Raw genomic sequence first — 16,866 nt, forward strand, 5'->3', positions numbered from 1 at the left:
CTGCTGTGGGATTTGAACTCAAGAATAGTGAGATCGTGGGGCACGTGGGTGGCTCAGTCGGTTAGGCATCTGACTTCGGTCAGGTCATTATCTCACGATGCGTGAGTTCGAGCCCGTCAGGCTCTGTGTGGACAGCTCCAAGCCTGGAGCCTGCTTCGGATTCTGTGTCTCCCTGTCTCTCTCAAAATTACACATTAAAAATTTTACAAAAAAAAAAAGTGAGCATCGTAATACAATTTTCAAATGATTATGGTTACTGTATTTTCACTCAACCACTGGTATAACCCCAGTGAGTTGTCAATGATTCTATTAAGTGGAGCACACTGTGCTCAAAGGTCAATTTTTTAAAAAAATGTTTATTTTTAAGAGAAAGCGCAAGCATGAGTGGAGGAGGGGCAGAGAGAAAGGGGGACAAAGGATCCGAAGCGGGCTCTGCGCGGAGCCTGATGCAAGGCTCAAACTCATGAACGGTGAAATCGTGACCAGAGCTGAAGTCGAACATTCAACCAATTTAGCCATCCAGGTGCCCTAAAGGTCAATTTTTTTTTTTATTAGAGGCTTCCTTTAATCACCCTATGTAAATTAACACCTCACTCTTACTCTCAACCCCCACAACCTGATGATCTATTCTTTCTTTAGAGCACTTCTCCATCAGGCATCACTAGAAAGGTAAGTTTTATGACAACTTTTAGACAACTTTGCCTATTTTCTTCACTATAACATTGCTAGCTCAGAACTCTTGATACTTAAGCATTCAAATATTTGTGGTGAGTTGGTTAGATGGATGGATAAATATCTCCAAAAGCTAAACACTGACACACAATCATACACAGATGTAACGGTTCAAAAATTATTTTTTTCATCTTGGCACCAAGTGATTAGCATATGCCCCAAGGAAATCAGTATTTGTTTTCTGTAACATCCTCGTTATCTATAATCTAGAAAACATATCAAAACAAGTAAAATTTGGCATTACACTGTCCTAGAAACAACAGGCTTGAATATTCAGGGATTACAAATTTCTTCCAAAGAATTCAAGAAAATCAATTAATAATCATTCCTCCAAAATAGAGAACACTTCAGTCTTATTCTGGAACCCACCCGTCACCATAATTTCCCAAAGGCTATCTGCAACTTTTCCAGATACAAATTTTTGTAGAGCCAGCCCAGAAATTTATTTAAACCAACTAGATAATCTTTACCTTAGATGTCCATTTTGTCTATTTATGTTTTCCTACTTCAGTCATTATGATTCCAAAAGGTACCAGAAAACATGAAATAAAGGAAATTGGCTACTCTTTTTGTCTTCTGTGGTTATAACTACAAATAAAATTAGCAACATTACAAAATGCTGAGTCCAGCTTTACCTAGTTTTAAAAACAGCTTAAAAAGTAATTTGAGAGAAACATTTAAAAACAAGCCAGACCGGTAGGTAAATTAAATGTGCTATGCCACTGTAGGCAACAGGCCAATTCTGAAATATTTGATAATGAAAGCATCAACATACTGGCCAACAAACATTTTTAAAAGGGCACTTTGGCTTAAAACATTTACCTCTATGAACACGGCCAATTATAATCGAAACTCCTTCTGTCCTTCAAAATCTCACAATTTCATTTTAGGTTCTACTCCTTAAACAAAAAAGTCTTGGCAAACGGTGTACACTTTCAGATCAAAACAACATCTCGTTAGTAAACTAGAAAATGTATTTCGGTTCCTTGGTCACTTGGTTTAGGTCGTGTAACAACAAGAAATTAGGGTGTGGAGTATGCATAGCATACTGGTCTGCACGTGTTTAGAAGATGAGGGAGTTGAATCAGATAAACTTGCTGAACCAATAGAACCAGCTTATGAGAACACAGAAGCTTCCTACTTGCCCAGAGTAGAATCAAATAATGGTTTTCCCTAGCAGTAATGTTGTATTTTTTTTAAAAAGTCCACTGGATGCTCTTCAGAACATAAAATGAAGATGTCATTTCTCTTGTATCAAATGTCCTTTAAGGAAGAAATGACTACAGTTGTAAAACCATGATATTAAAGATGAGTAAGTTAAAGCATGTTGTAATACTACATTTCTAATTTGCTGATTTGGACATTGCATCTAAGGTGTTTCTGAAAAATGAGAGTTTCCAGATTCTAAACCAAAAAAATCCATGTTACAGGAAAGATAGGGTCTAACAAAAACTACATTTGGAAACATGAACTGGGGGGGTAAAGGTTGGGAAGTAGATTAATAGAGTTTTTTTGGGGGGGGTTTTGTTTTTTACCAGGTACATCAGTAAACACAAGGGGACCATTCACATTAGGTTCTATCCAATAGTCACCTTGTGGGAATTCGACTCTAGGATTGCCAGCTTATTATTCAAGGTAAACCAGAATTCTGAATTTTATGTGAAATTCCCCAATTTTTAAATGTTAACAATTACTTTTTAAAGCACTGTGTGGGCTATATTCCTATTTGGCTGTACCCTGAACAGGGCACCTGGCCAAGATGTGGGAAAGGGGTAGTGATGAAATTTGGGACTTTTCAACAAGGAAAAAGGCTGGGCTTGCATTGATGGGGCAGGGGAAAGAGGTTTCCTAATTCTCACAAAAGTACTTAAGCTGACAGTAGTGCCCCTACTTCTTTGCAATCTCTGGATTAGATGACAGAATGAGAGCATTAAAGCTAGAGATAATTTATGTGCCACAGATCTATAAGGATGGTCTTTTCCTAACAACCCAAGTTACTCATCTGCTAGGCCTTTTTCTTCTTCCAGCAATAGCAATGGATTAGTCTTCCTGTTTTCAGTGATATACCTGTGACACTGTCTTGAATTACACTACGCACCTGTGTTACTGTTCATAGTAAAAGATACATTATATGTGTTCATATATATCCAGCTGAATCCTAACAACTTATGACCAATTAACAGCTACTGCAAAAAGCTATTCATTATTGAACTTATATAAAGTTCTGAAATAAGTTCTTCCAAGATTTTGGAGAAGTTATTTATAGAAGTGGGTTGGGCAGGGTTATGTTTGTGTGTTATCTGTGTTTAAATTGATGGCCAAGTGTCTCCTTCTATGTGGAAGAAAATTTCTGTAATACTGCTCTTCCCAGAACTCTCCTTAGTCTAAAGCAAGCACACAGAGGGCAATGTGGTATGATACAGGATGTACCAGGCTGGGAATAAGGAAACCTGGTTTCCAATAAAGTCCTGCTACTAGCTAGCTATGTACATGTTTTCTAAGGTTTTTTTCCTTCTTCTTAAAATTGCTCCAAATAAAATTCATGCTTATAAAAACAGCCATTGATGTAAAGACTGGTTTAAGACTTTTAAAAAACTGATAAAACATTTAAGTACAAAATTCCACAGTTCCCAGTGAGGTTTTCATCCCATAATAACAAGAGCACACAATAGATATTATTGGCTCATCATCTCCCTGGCATTTGCAGGCCACCTGGTGCAAATCCACCTGGTCTTGAGAAACTATAGGACTTGAAAGAAGAAAAATGTGGCAACAGAAAAAGATGAATGATGATACCTTTTATATCTGTGTGGAATAGGTTTTCTCTTGTCTGCTTTGACAAATGGGAAGAGTTATACAGCCTGCTCTGCCTGCCTCACCTACTGGATGCTGTTCAAGCTCTGTTTTGTTGAACAATCAGGTGCCCAACTCTGATGAGCTGAAGATGAGTAAACGCAGTGCTTGTTAACATGGTCATAGGGGCTATCTGGGAACTCTCTAGTTATTATAAATCTAACTGTGGCACAGAAATGTGCAATCTACTTCCAGTGTTACCCCATTCCTAGCTGCTTTCTCAAAATCTTAACATAAGCTCAGCAGAGTTTGCTATAAATAGTTCGTGACTGTGATACAAAGTATTAATTGATTAAAAAAAAAAAAGACTGGGGGAAAATGGAGAAAAAGAAAGCATTGTCAAATGTTTAAAATTAAATAAAAAGTTGTTTACTACCTAGTCATATTTATAACCACTTTAAAACTATTCTCAACTTCAAGTGATTTTATAGCAAAAAAGGTATGTATACATGACTTTTATTTCCATTACACTTGTCCACTAATAATCTTAATAAAAAAGGGAGACTGACAAAGAATGAAATATGAACTGAAAGGCTTTTAAAAGCAGATGTGATGAAAATGAAATATTGTACATCGATGTCTTAATTATATTTGCAGACTCCTGTTACTTAGTGGGAGAAGCCAGGGCTGCCACCCAGTGGCAATGTAAGTCTTTAAATGATTTTAAGATTTAAAGAATAAAAAATATTTAAAATAATTTTAAAAACACAAAACCAGAAACCTCATGAATTGGACTTCAATTTTAACATCAGTAATTTTGTTGTATGAAATGCTTATTTAGAACATACTGAAGAACAGAAACATTTATTTGCTTAGGAAGCACTGGGGAGTTTTTGAAAATATCGTATGATTTCCTAGTTAAGTTATATGGCTTTAGTAAGCATTTTAATTAAAATATTGAAGGTTACTTTGCTTAAATTTAAATTCCAGAATTAATAATGTGGGGTTGGGGAGCTAAGACCACAAAATACAGCTGTTTTCTTTCTTCTGTGACCTGCAGAAGTAGATTCAATACTCCAGAGTAGTCTCCCAAAACTTCTGCTTGTTAGTAAACAAAAACCTAATAGAAACCCCTGCAAAAGTAAGATTTTAAAAATAACTTTCTCTAACCATTTGGCACATTCCATTTTTTCCTCAGGTATAATCAATTTTAGTATCTCAGTCGACAAAACTCAAAGCTAAAAGGAGGAAATGAAAATAGTAGAAATACCATGCCTGGTAATTACTGATGTTCAGAGGTGGGAAGAAACCAAGTAACTCACTGCCTCCTATTTTCCCAACATTTGGCCACAGCTTTTTTCACACTGACATAGATATAAACATACCCCAAAACAAGATGCCTTGGTAAAATAACAACAGAGAAAGAATAATATAACACTAAAGCATCCACTTAAGAGTTTGAAAAGCTAAGTATCTCAGACACTGTTTTATTCTCCTGAATAACCAGTTAAGAAAGAAGCACCCTCTCAAAAAATCTTAGAAATTCAGAGATTTTTGTTTCCAATAGCTGTAAATTAAAAGTATACAAGACATATTTTCTAACCTATATCCCATTTGTTTTGCTTTACAATGAAGACAATAATTTTTTTTTAAATGGAAGACACAACATCCTTGATATTTACAATGGCTTACGACAAATACCTGAAAATAATTTCTAATTTTCCATTTATTATTGCTATTTAGTCACAGAAAAGATCAACATTCTCCATGAAATTTATTTTAGCATATGCCATATAATGATATAATAATTTTATATGAAGAGAAACCACTGCGGAAATGACTAACATGGTCCCTTACAGGGAAATAAAGGGAAAAAAAAAAACCAATAAATTCTTCCATATAAAGACTTCGGATCTGCATCATTTTCTCAAAATATAAAACCTTAATATTAGAAGCAAAAAGAAAAACAGCAAAGAAAACAATAAAAAAGAAGACCAAGGATAAGGAATTGCTTTGTGCAGATGCTTTGCATATGTAGTATATATGTATGGGCTGAGTTATAATAAAAATACTTATGTATTATAGTCATTCTCATGTAGAGTTAGAAAGCAATTTCCAATCAAGCATGACTGGACTGACATTTTCTCAGTCTTCAATTATGTGACGAATTATAGCTGTGTAGCAGTCACTTCTGGTCAGTATTATCATGACAAATGCTTGATAAGATACAGTTTTTCTCCTTGTTCACTTGTAAAAATTGGTGCCTTTTTGTAATGTTCTACAAGTTCTTCCATGGTGCTGAATTTACGCTGCCCAATACAGTAGACAGTCTCTTTTAGTTGAACTTTAAAATGCTTGTTTTTCCCTTGTGCTTTTAGTGATACAGAGAAATCATTTGGCTAAAAGAAAAAAACAGGTAGGGTAAACATTATGAAAGACATCTATTACCATTTTTATATTAAACTAATAATAGCTAAAATCTGAGCACTTACTAAGGCTCTAATTAAATTATTTACATAGATTATCTCCTTTACAACTTCTAACAAACCTATTTTAGAGATGACAAAACTGAGGCCAAGAGAAACTAAAAATCATCCGTCTAGTTAATAAGAGAGCAGGATTCAAACTCAAGCAGACTCCAAAGTCTCTTAAATAATATGCTCTAACACCCACCAGCAAATCCTTTAGTTTAACATCTGGGACACAAGAGCTAGCTTTTCTCCTATCAGACTATCGGAGCAACACATGAGAAAATGTGGGCTAATAGTAGCTATCCTACAGACTGAGATAATGCTCTGAATTCTCAGACAGTAAGACACTAATGAGAAATCATAAACTCAAATGCCTACAAGGGGAAAAAGACATGTAAACAAGTCAGAGTGGACAGACAAGGAGGAACAACAGTCCATGGCCAATCCAAAGGCCAATCCACTTAGCTGTGATTGCTGCTTTATAGGAATATAGGCAATTTTGGCAGGCCCTCCAATTTCAAAAGGAAGCCTGTCATCTGAATTTTTATAATAAATCTCAATATTTAAATACAAATTCAAATGTTTAAAAATATTGCTCAGGTCAAAGAAAATATGCCTGTTTGAGACCTTTACTTTAAAAATTCTAATGGTAAAATGGTGTATTTTGGCTAATATCAGTGCTCAATTACCCACCACAAGAAAATACATAGTATTCTGCAATCAAGCTACTTTCTGAGTTTTTTTGTTTGTTTGGTTTTTTTAACCTAACACTTTCCTGAACAGTCTAAAAGCCTCCATTTATATAGTTACTGCCAAAGTTTCGAACAGTGGGCTTCCTGGAAATACCCTATTCGTATGGTTACTCTTACTACCTGCTCTAGGGTCACTCCCTTCCTAACACCTATTACCCACTGCTTGTCCTAGAAAGCAGGACCAGGTCAGGCATCTAACAGAAAACAAATCCCAGCACTCTTCCCTATCATCAATCCTGCTCTTCCTGAGGGGTTACATTTCCTGAACTTTGTATCAAGCAGTTCAATTAGCCTTGATTTCTCCCTCTTCTTTCCTCCCTCCCACTTAAATATAGACACATCATATGAGTGTGCACACACTCACACCAGACAGGTTTTCTTCTGACTTTCAGTCTTTTGCACAATCACACCTTCACCTCTGTACAACCAGATACACAGAAACAAAGCCAATACTAATGATCTGAAAGTGGAAAAGTAGTGGTATCCTTTTAAAAGGGAAAATAAAGACCATTTTAAACGGAAATAAGTATCATCAAATTTCTAATACCCTAACCAAGAGCCCATATAGTTATTTTCTTTCAATTTTTGTGGTTTTTATAGTTTTACTGTTTTACTAGTGCTAGAATAAAATTATCTTTTATTGCAAATGCATTTCAAATACATTTAGTATTAAAATAGGTTTTTCAGGTAAATAATAAGTGAATTCCAACTTCCAAACAACCAGTTTATGAAGAAACTTAAATTTCAATTGTTTTAATTTATGGATTTTCTTTACTAGAAGGATGACAGTGCATCCAATATGCAATTTAAGACATGTTTTCCTAGTTTAGTCTACTGCATTGCTTTACTCTGAATGAAGAATCCAGGGTTCAACTTTCTCCATTTTTCAGTTTAATGCGACAGAAGGTATTTCAGAAATGCAAGACCAACAGACTTAAACAAGGCCGAATAATCCAGTGAGGTATCACTGCTGGGCTATATTTTATTCAAAATAAGGTTGGAAACAATACTGACTTTAGCTTTGGAACATGTTAAGTTTATGTCCCAACTTACTGCCTGGCTAATTTTAGGGAAGCAAGTGAACCTCTCCAATTTTCTATTTATTTATTTTTTACTACTCAGAGCTCTATTTCCATTTACCTTTGAAAACCAACTTACCGAAGATTCACTATCACGAATGAGGAAATCACCTTCATGCCCTCTTTCATTTAATGCCATTTCTGCTTGATGCCTGGTGACCTTCCCATAATACCATGGATTGCCAGCAAATTTTCCAGTGAGTGAAGGCCTAATGTAATCACATTGCGGAGGTGATGGTTCCAAACCTGAGGTTAATGGATTATTCTGCATAATGGTAACATAGTTTTTTGGCACCAGACCAACCATTCCATTGATCTTCCTGCATTTCCACCATTCAGGGTCATTTTCAGGTTTTTCAATAACATCCATTACATCTCCTTTCTCAAAATTAAGTTCTTCATCATTGGACGAACTGAATGGGTAAAGAGCCTGTACCACATGCAACACTTGCCCAGTATTTAGGTTATTGACAACTGCTGCTAATTTCTCTGACAGGGAACCCACATGGTCACCCAAAGGACTGTCGCCTTCCTCAGTTACATAGTTTGAAGGGAACCATCCAACTTGTCCATTGTAGCTACCCCGCCACCACCCATCACTGCATTTCTCCATGACAATAACCTTTGTCCCTTTTATCAATGATAATTCATCTTCTCTCTCTGCCATGTAGTTAAATTTCACATAAGCAGGCATATTGAGGTCATAGAGGCGTTCCCCTGGGTCAACAAAGCTTTCATCAGCAGGAGATGCAGAATCTGGCACACTAGGTTTTCTTTTCACTTTTCCAATGCCTGTTGGTATAAAAAAGAGTAATAAGAGATTATAAGACAATGATAACCGAAAAACCCAATTCATTCATTATTAAAAAATATCCTCAACTCTGTAGTTCTTTTAAGCCTTTAAAGTTAGATAACAAATTTCTTTCTTCTTTTTTTCCCCTTTCTTTTTACATCTCCATGACTTGTTTATAATTGGAGGTTTGTACCTTTTGACTTCCTTCATAAATTCTCTTTTCATAACCAAACATGTAAATGAAGTTATTGTATGACAGTTTACCTTCTCATCTTTTCTCTCACCAAAGGTGCTGAAATAATTGTGTAACATAATGACAGTTTTCCTAAATTAACAAGAATTCTTCCAAATGTAAATACAGATTATTTCTCTCACATCTACAACATAAGTAATGAAGGCTCCACCAAACCCATATTATTGTTTTATTTTATTAATCTTGATTCTACAATTAGCTGTACTGAAATAGAACAACAAATTACAACTTGATATGCAATATAAAATTGTAGTTATGTCTGGGTACTCCTTCCATTTGCTTTCTTAGTTCCCAGATCCATGTTTCCCTATTTACCTCATTATGTTTATTTTAAAATAATATATTATTTACTTGTTTGTTTCCCTCACACTATTCACAAGTATGCTCCTAAAGGACAGGATTTTTTTTTTTACTTTGTTCACAAATATCACACCAAGAATCTTAGACAATGTTTAGTACATGGTAGATGCCTAACATATATTTGTTGAAAGAAGTGGGAAAAGCACCAAAGAATATTATCACCCTAAATATATGCTACATCAACTTTGGTCATGCATTTTCACTGCTGATCATTTCTTACACATAATTTTGTGTTGTGTTTTTACTGACAGAACTGAGGCATTTAAAAAGTTTCTCAAACCTTCTATCTTAAAACTCTTTATTACCCTCTTTTTCTTCATGCAAGTTTTCAACCTCCGATCCTTCTGGGTTCTTAAATACCATTGTTCCTGCTGCTTTTGGGACTCTTGACCATCCTTGCTTTCCTCCTTCTTATTCCCTTCTACTGTCTAAAATCAAACTCAGACCACTTCTATTCCAAAATAAAGTTACTTCAACTCTGCTACTCCTCTTGAACTACACCATTCTTTAAAGAGGTGTCTCCCTGGGGTGCCTGGGTGGCGCAGTTAGATAAGTGCCACGACTTCGGTTCAGGTCATGATTTCGCCATTCGTGGATTCGAGCCCCATGTCGGGCTCTGTGCTGACAGCTCAGAGCCTAGAACCTGCTTCAGATTCTGTGTCTCCCTCTCTCTCTGCCCCTGCCCCTGCTCGCACTCTGTCTCTCTCTCAAAAAAGAAAGAAACATTTAAAGAAATTGTTAAAAAGGTTTTTTTTCCTTCAACTTAAAAAATTTTTTTTTAATGTTTATTTTTGAGACAGAGACAGAACACAAGCAGGGGAAGGGCAGAGAGAGGCAGGGAGACACAGAATCCAAAGCAGGCTCCAGACTTTGAGCTGTCAGCACAGGACTGACACGGGGCTCGATCCCAGGAACCATGAGATCATGACCTGAGCTGAAGTCGGATGCTTAACTGACTGAGCCACCCAGGTGCCCCTCCTTCAACTTCTTTACCACTCAAGCACTCATTCCCTAACTCCTTATGATCTGGTCCTTTAATCTTTACCATTCTACAAAAACCACTCATTAAACCATTCTTATAAAAACTGTGTCATTTCTTTACTGCCAAATCAGTACCTTTTTAGAGTCCTCATTCTTTTCAAACTCTTTATGTGGCAACTAAGATCACAGATTACTCTCTCTACTGTTGTCTCTTTTAACTTCCCTAAAAGCCTCCTGCATTCCCTAGTGACTAAATATTCTTGTGTGCATCTGTCCGGGCTCCTCTAAACCTTGTTATAAAATTGCATCATACTTGTTTCTTGAAGACAGAAAACTAGAAAACTAGATCTTGGTACCTTTGTATCTCCAGTGCCCACACTAGTAATAGGAACAAAGTGAATGTTTGCTGAATGAAAAAGTGAATGATTCCTTATAGTTGAAAAGTGTTTCCCAAGATACAGTGCCTGGACTTCCACTCTACTTCAAAGAAATCTTATACTTTCATCTTCCACAACTTCTATATAGAAAGCTCCAAGGTCTCTTTGCAGTTTTAAGCTCTTTCTGGAATTCAAGCACCACAATTCAGACATTGCTATACATCTACCAGACTGTACTCTTAGCACCTCAAGTACAACACTCTTTTCCAAATGAAACTAGCCTCTCCCATACCCATAAATCAACTCCCTCCCTCCCAACTTCCTTACTTGTGGTATTCATTATATCATCCTGAAAAATCCTCACATCAGAGATTTCTGACAGAATAGGGAATTAATTCTAGGGCTCCATCCATCCAAAAAACTAATTAATGAGCTGGCAGATACTGTCAGAATAAACTTCTGCAGCACTCTGGAATCTAGTAAAAAAAAAAAAGAACTTAGAAAAACCTTACAAAAACTAGGGCAAGGCTTAGTGAAAAAAGCTGCTGCTCTGAAGTAAGAGAATGCTGTGGCATTTCAAATTGCCTGCCCACAATGGCTTTGAGGACAGCAACTGGCACTTCTAATGCCAGAGGGAGCTTATTCTCAAAGAATTGTGATTGTGAGTTTCAACCTGTCTGGCAGCCACGTGAAGGACTGGCACAATGGCTTGCTTGCCTTGGTTTCACTGGACCTGGAACATTCCCATTCTTTTACTGAAATCATTTAATTGATGCAGCACGTTGGGGTAAGGGACAACGACCAGGATAAGGAACAGACAGACTGAAGGAAGGAAAAGACAGAACAGCACCTTCAGAGGCCACACACGACAAAGAATACAGACTTTACAAAAACAGTTTAGGGAAGTCACTAAACAAGCAAACAACAACGCACAATTAGAAGCAACATCAAACCCTAGGAAGGGGGTAGAATCTGATACTAGAAAACTGTCAACCAAGAATTCTATAATTAGCAAAACTGCTGTTTAGAAATGAAGGAGAAATTAAGACACTCCTACATAAACAAAAATTGAAGGAGTTTGTCACACTAGACTTGTGCTACAAGAAATGCTAAATAAAGTCCTCCAGGCTAAAATGAAAAGACACTGAAAAGTAACCTGAAGCCATATGAGGAAATAAAGAACAACAGTAAAGGTAGCTCCATTCATAAATATAAAAGCCAGTAGTATTAGACTTTTGACTTGTACATCCTTTTTTCCTATATGATTTAAGATACAAATGTAGAAAATAGTAATTTCAAATCTAGGTAAATGGGCACACAATGTATAAAAATGGAACTACAAAGGAATAGTTTTGCATACCAGCTAAATTTCCATTAATTCAAACTTGACTGCTAAAAAGTTAAGATGTTAATGGTAATCCTCACGGTAATCACTAAGGAAATACTAAAACATATATAAGAAAAGAAATGAGAAGGGAAAATGGTACATCAGAAAAAAAAATCAATTACAAAACAAGACAGTAATACAGGAAATGAGGAGAGAAAAGGCTTAAGACCTGTAGAAAATAAAGAGCAAAACAGCAGAAGGCCTTCCTTATGGGTAATTACTTTAAACATAAATGAATTAAAATACTGGATTAAAGGGACAGACACTGGCAGAATGAATTTAAAAATAAGATCCAACTCTATGCTATCTATAAGCACTCACTTTAGATCCAGAGATACAGACAGGTTGGAAAATGAAAGGATGGAAAAAGATGGTCCATGACAATGGTAACCAAAAGAGAGCTGGGGTGGCACAGCTGTCTGTTAGTATCAGACAACACAGACTTCAAGACAAAAGTTGTTACAGAAGATGAAGACAGACATTATATATTGATAAAAGGGTCAATCCATCAAGAAAACATAGTAATTACAAATATTATACATGCCTAACAAGAGAACCCCAAGACATACAAAGCAAAAACTGACAGAATTAAAGAAAGAAACTGACAGTTCTACAATATAGAGACTTTTTTAAAAGCACAAGAATGCAAAAATCATGGCACTAAACAGACTGCATAAAGGACACTTATTTACAATATGAGAGCTGAAACAAAAAAGGCAGAGCATCACCTTGTTCAACCTCAGCTGACAACATGTGCATCAGGCAACTCAAAATTTCTGCCACTCTGCACAAGTCCACAAAGGCATCACAACTATCGATTTGAGGGCTTATAAATAAGTTTTAACAAGGAGCCCAATTCACAAATATGGAATCTGCAAAAACAGGGTTAATCTATACTAGCAAACAATATAGCAGCATATTAACAGAAGTGTACATCATGATAAAGGGTGATTTGTCCCAGGAATGTAAGAGTAGTTCAACACATGAAAATCAACATTATATACTACATTAATACAACAGAGGGAAAAAATCCACATGATCGTCTCAACTGATACAGAAAAAGCAATGGATAAAATCTAACATCCTTTCACGATAAAGAGTATCAGCAAACTAGGAATATAAGGCAATTTCCTCAATATCATAAAGGGCATCTATTTAAAAAAACCTACAGTTAACAACACACTCAATGGTAAAAGACTGAAAGCTAAGATCAAGAACAAGACATGGATGCCCTTTCACCCACCTCTATTCAACACTGTACTAGAAGTGCTAGCCAGGGCAATTAGGCAAGAGAATGAAATAAAAGACATCCAAACCAGAAAGGAAGAAGTAAAATCATCTTTATTTGCAGATGACATAACCATATACAGAGAATATCCTAAAAAAATCCACACACAAAAAATGTTACATTAAACAAATTTAGCAGAGTTGCAAGATACAAAATCAACACACAAAAACCAGTTGTATTTCTGCACAGCAGCAGTGAACAATCTGAAGAGGAAATTGAGGAAACAATTCCATTTATAATAGCATTAAGAATAAAATACATAGGTTAAATTTATTAATTAAGGAGATACAAGACCAGTATACTGAACACTACAAAGTACTGCTGAAAGAAATTAAAGTAGACTAAATAAATGGTAAGACATTCTGTATTATGGACTTGAAGGCTTAATAGTTTTACATGGCAATAACTAACCAACGTGATCCACAGCTTCCATTTAATCCTTACCAAAGTTCCAATACATTTTACAGAAATGAAAATGCTGATTCTAAAATTCATATGGAATTGCAAGGGACACCAAATAACCAAAACAATCTTTAAAAATGAAAATAAAACAGAAGGATTCACACTTCCCAATTTCAAAACTTACTACTCAGCCAAAGTATTCAAAACAGTATGGTACTGGCACAAAAGGACAGACATATAGACCAACAGAATAGAGGTGAGAGCCCTGAGATAAATTCCTACATCTGTGGTCAACTGATTTTCAACAAGGGTGCCAAGGCCATTTATGGGGGAAAGAATAGTCTCTTTAACAAATGGTGCAAGGAAAAACGGATATCTACATGCTAAAGAATGAAGTTAGACTCCTATTTCACAAACAAAAATTAACTCAAAATGGATAAAATACTCAAATATAAGAGTTAAAACTTTAAAATCCTCCAAAGAAAACACAGAGGAAAATCTTCATGACCTGTGTATTAGCAATGAATTCTTAGATTTGACCCCAAAAGCATAAGCAATAATAAATAAATAGGGCACCTGGGTGGCTCAGTTGTTAAGCATCCTACTTCGGCTCAGGTCATGATCTCACAGTTCATGAGTTCGAGTTTCACATTGGGTGAGCATGAGCCCCGCTTTGGGTAAAGCATGAGCCCCAGGTGAGCCCCATTTCTCTCTCTCTCTGCCCCTTGCTCACTTGTGCTCTCTTTCTTAAATAAACAAATAAATAAATAAATATTACAGTCTATATCCAGAACATCTAAAGAACTTAGAACCTAGCAACAAAAAGAACCTATTTCGACAATGGACAAAACACTTGAACAAACATTTCCCCAACAAAGATATACAAATGCCCAAAAAGCACATGAAAAGATGTTCAACATCATTAGTCATTAGAGAAATACAAATCAAAACCAAAATGAAATACCACTTCACACCAATTAGGATAGCTATAACCAAACCAAACCAACAAAAAAGGAAAATAACAAGTGTTGGTGAGGATATGGGAAAACTGGAACCCTTCTTACACTGTTGATCAAAGTATAAAATGTTACAACTGCTGTGGAAAACAACGTAATGGTTCTTCACAATGTTAAAAACATAATTACCATATGATCCAGTAATTCCACTCCTAGGTATATACTCAAAAGAACTGAAAACAGATATTCCAATACTTGTACCCAAATGTTCATAGCTTCCCTATACACAATAACCAAAAGGTAGAAACAACCCAAGTGTCCATCAACAGATTAATGGATAAACAAAACACAGTACATACCCATTTAATGGAATATTATTCAGCCATAAAAGGAATGAAGCACTGATATATGCTACAACAGATAAACCTCAAAAACAGAAGGCCAAGTGAAAGAAACTAGACACAAGATAACATATTTTATGATTCCATTTACATGGAATAGCCAGAATGTAAATCCAGACAGACAGCAAGCAGATTATCAATTACCATGGGATAAAGAGATAGGGTAATGGGTAGTGACCGCTTAATGGGAATGGGTTTTTTTTTTTTTGGGGGGGGGGGGGAGTCATAAAAATGGTTTGGAACTAGATATGATGGTTGCACAACACACTTTAAAAAGATTCATTTTGTTATATGATTTATACCTCATACAAATTTTCTTTCTTAAAAAGATTCCTGCATCAAATCCTTATTCCCTTTCTGCCAACACTTTCTATTCCCACTATTTGCACACTATTTCAGGCCCATTTTGTTGTGCTTGAGTCTTCAATACCCTCTAAACTAGTTTCCTTACTAATCCAATCTGTCCCACTTCTACCCATCATCCATCTAACTGTAAATATAGTTGCAATCAGATGATATTATTGCTCAAAAGCCAACAGTGGCTCTTCATACCTATCAAATTAAGAGAAGTACTCTTCCTAGAATCTATAGCCCTCTCCAGAATGTCCTCACCCTTCCTTTCTAGGCTTATGGTACAGAGTAATGAAAACAGCATCGACTTTATATGAGCCTTTGGGTTCAAATCCCAGCTATACCACTTACTGTGGAAACTTGAGCAAATGATTTCATTTTTCTGAGTTTAGAAATGGAGAAAACACCACTTACCATGATAGTGTTGTAAGAAGTGAATAAAATAAGGTAAAGTAAGAGCACAGTACAGATATAAATGTTAAATAAAAGATTCTTCCCATAATGCCCTGCAATTATCCTGTATCTTTCTTCTGCATGTTGTTGCCCAGTTCTCCCAGTACCATTTGCTAAAGAGACGGTCTTTTTTCCACTGGATACTCTTTCCTGCTTTGTCAAAGATCAGTTGGCCATTCATTTGTAGGTCCAATTCTGGGTTCTCTATTCTGTTCCACTGGTCTATGTGTCTGTTTTTGTGCCAATACCATACTGTCTTGATGATTACAGCTTTGTGTAGTAAAGGCTAAAGTCTGTGATTGTGATGCTGCTGCTTTGGTTTTCTTTTTCAGTATTACTTTGGCTATTCGGGGTCTTTTGTGGTTCCATATGAATTTTAGGAATGTTTGTTCTAGCTTTGATAAACTATCCTAAATCTTAATAAAAATGGTCACTTAAGTCCCCTGAATAAATAACATTTCAATCTTCCTTTGCCTTATTTGCTAGTTTCTTCCCAAAACCTTATTAAAACTTCTCCCTATCAAAAACTTACCCATTCAAGAAGTGCCATTTCAAATTATTTTATTCATTTCCCATGTTATGTTTTCCAACATACTTCACTTCCCACCATCATCCGCCAATGATGTAAGCTCTCCTTTTTAAAGCACCCAGCACCCTGTACTTCTGAGGTACTTGTATGACAGCATACAAGTCTTTTAAGCTCATCTACTAGTCATCAGATTCCGGAAAGGAGCATTCCATGTCTCAATAATCTTCTGCATTTCCTATGCTATTTAGAACTGTGTGCATACCAGATACTCAATAAACGTTTGCTACATTGATTAAAATTGAAGAGTGATATATATCCAAATTTTAAACTTGAAGCTAAAGGCTAGTTTCAAAATGATTTTTTTTTTAATTCTGAAAAAGATGTCTAAGACTAATTATACACTGTCAAAAAAAGAATGAAGAATTTTTGGACAGACTCGTGGAAAACACTGAAAACAACCTATTTTAATCTCAGAGGCCAGAAATATTTCAGGGAAAAAAACATAAGC

The 16,866-nt window shown here is 35.8% G+C and overlaps 1 protein-coding gene across 8 annotated transcripts in view; it reads right to left on the reverse strand.

Moving 5' to 3' along the window:
* Window positions 1-1,309: 1,309 nt before the first annotated feature.
* Window positions 1,310-16,866, reverse strand: part of NCK1 (NCK adaptor protein 1) — an 88,447-nt gene continuing 72,890 nt past the window's right edge. For 7 of the 8 annotated variants that reach the window (XM_042957112.1, XM_042957111.1, XM_042957113.1 and 4 more), the window contains 2 exons: window positions 7,907-8,619; window positions 1,310-5,924 (listed from right to left, as the gene is read on the reverse strand). In XM_042957112.1, the coding sequence (XP_042813046.1) occupies window positions 5,730-5,924; window positions 7,907-8,619 (908 nt within the window). In that variant the 3' untranslated portion in view covers window positions 1,310-5,729. Of the gene's footprint in view, window positions 5,925-7,906; window positions 8,620-10,918; window positions 11,640-16,866 lie in introns of those variants that run through there. The other variant, XM_042957115.1, reaches the window with a different exon arrangement.

Source organism: Panthera tigris, chromosome C2 (assembly GCF_018350195.1).
Source record: "Panthera tigris isolate Pti1 chromosome C2, P.tigris_Pti1_mat1.1, whole genome shotgun sequence".
Classification (NCBI taxonomy): domain Eukaryota; kingdom Metazoa; phylum Chordata; class Mammalia; order Carnivora; family Felidae; genus Panthera; species Panthera tigris.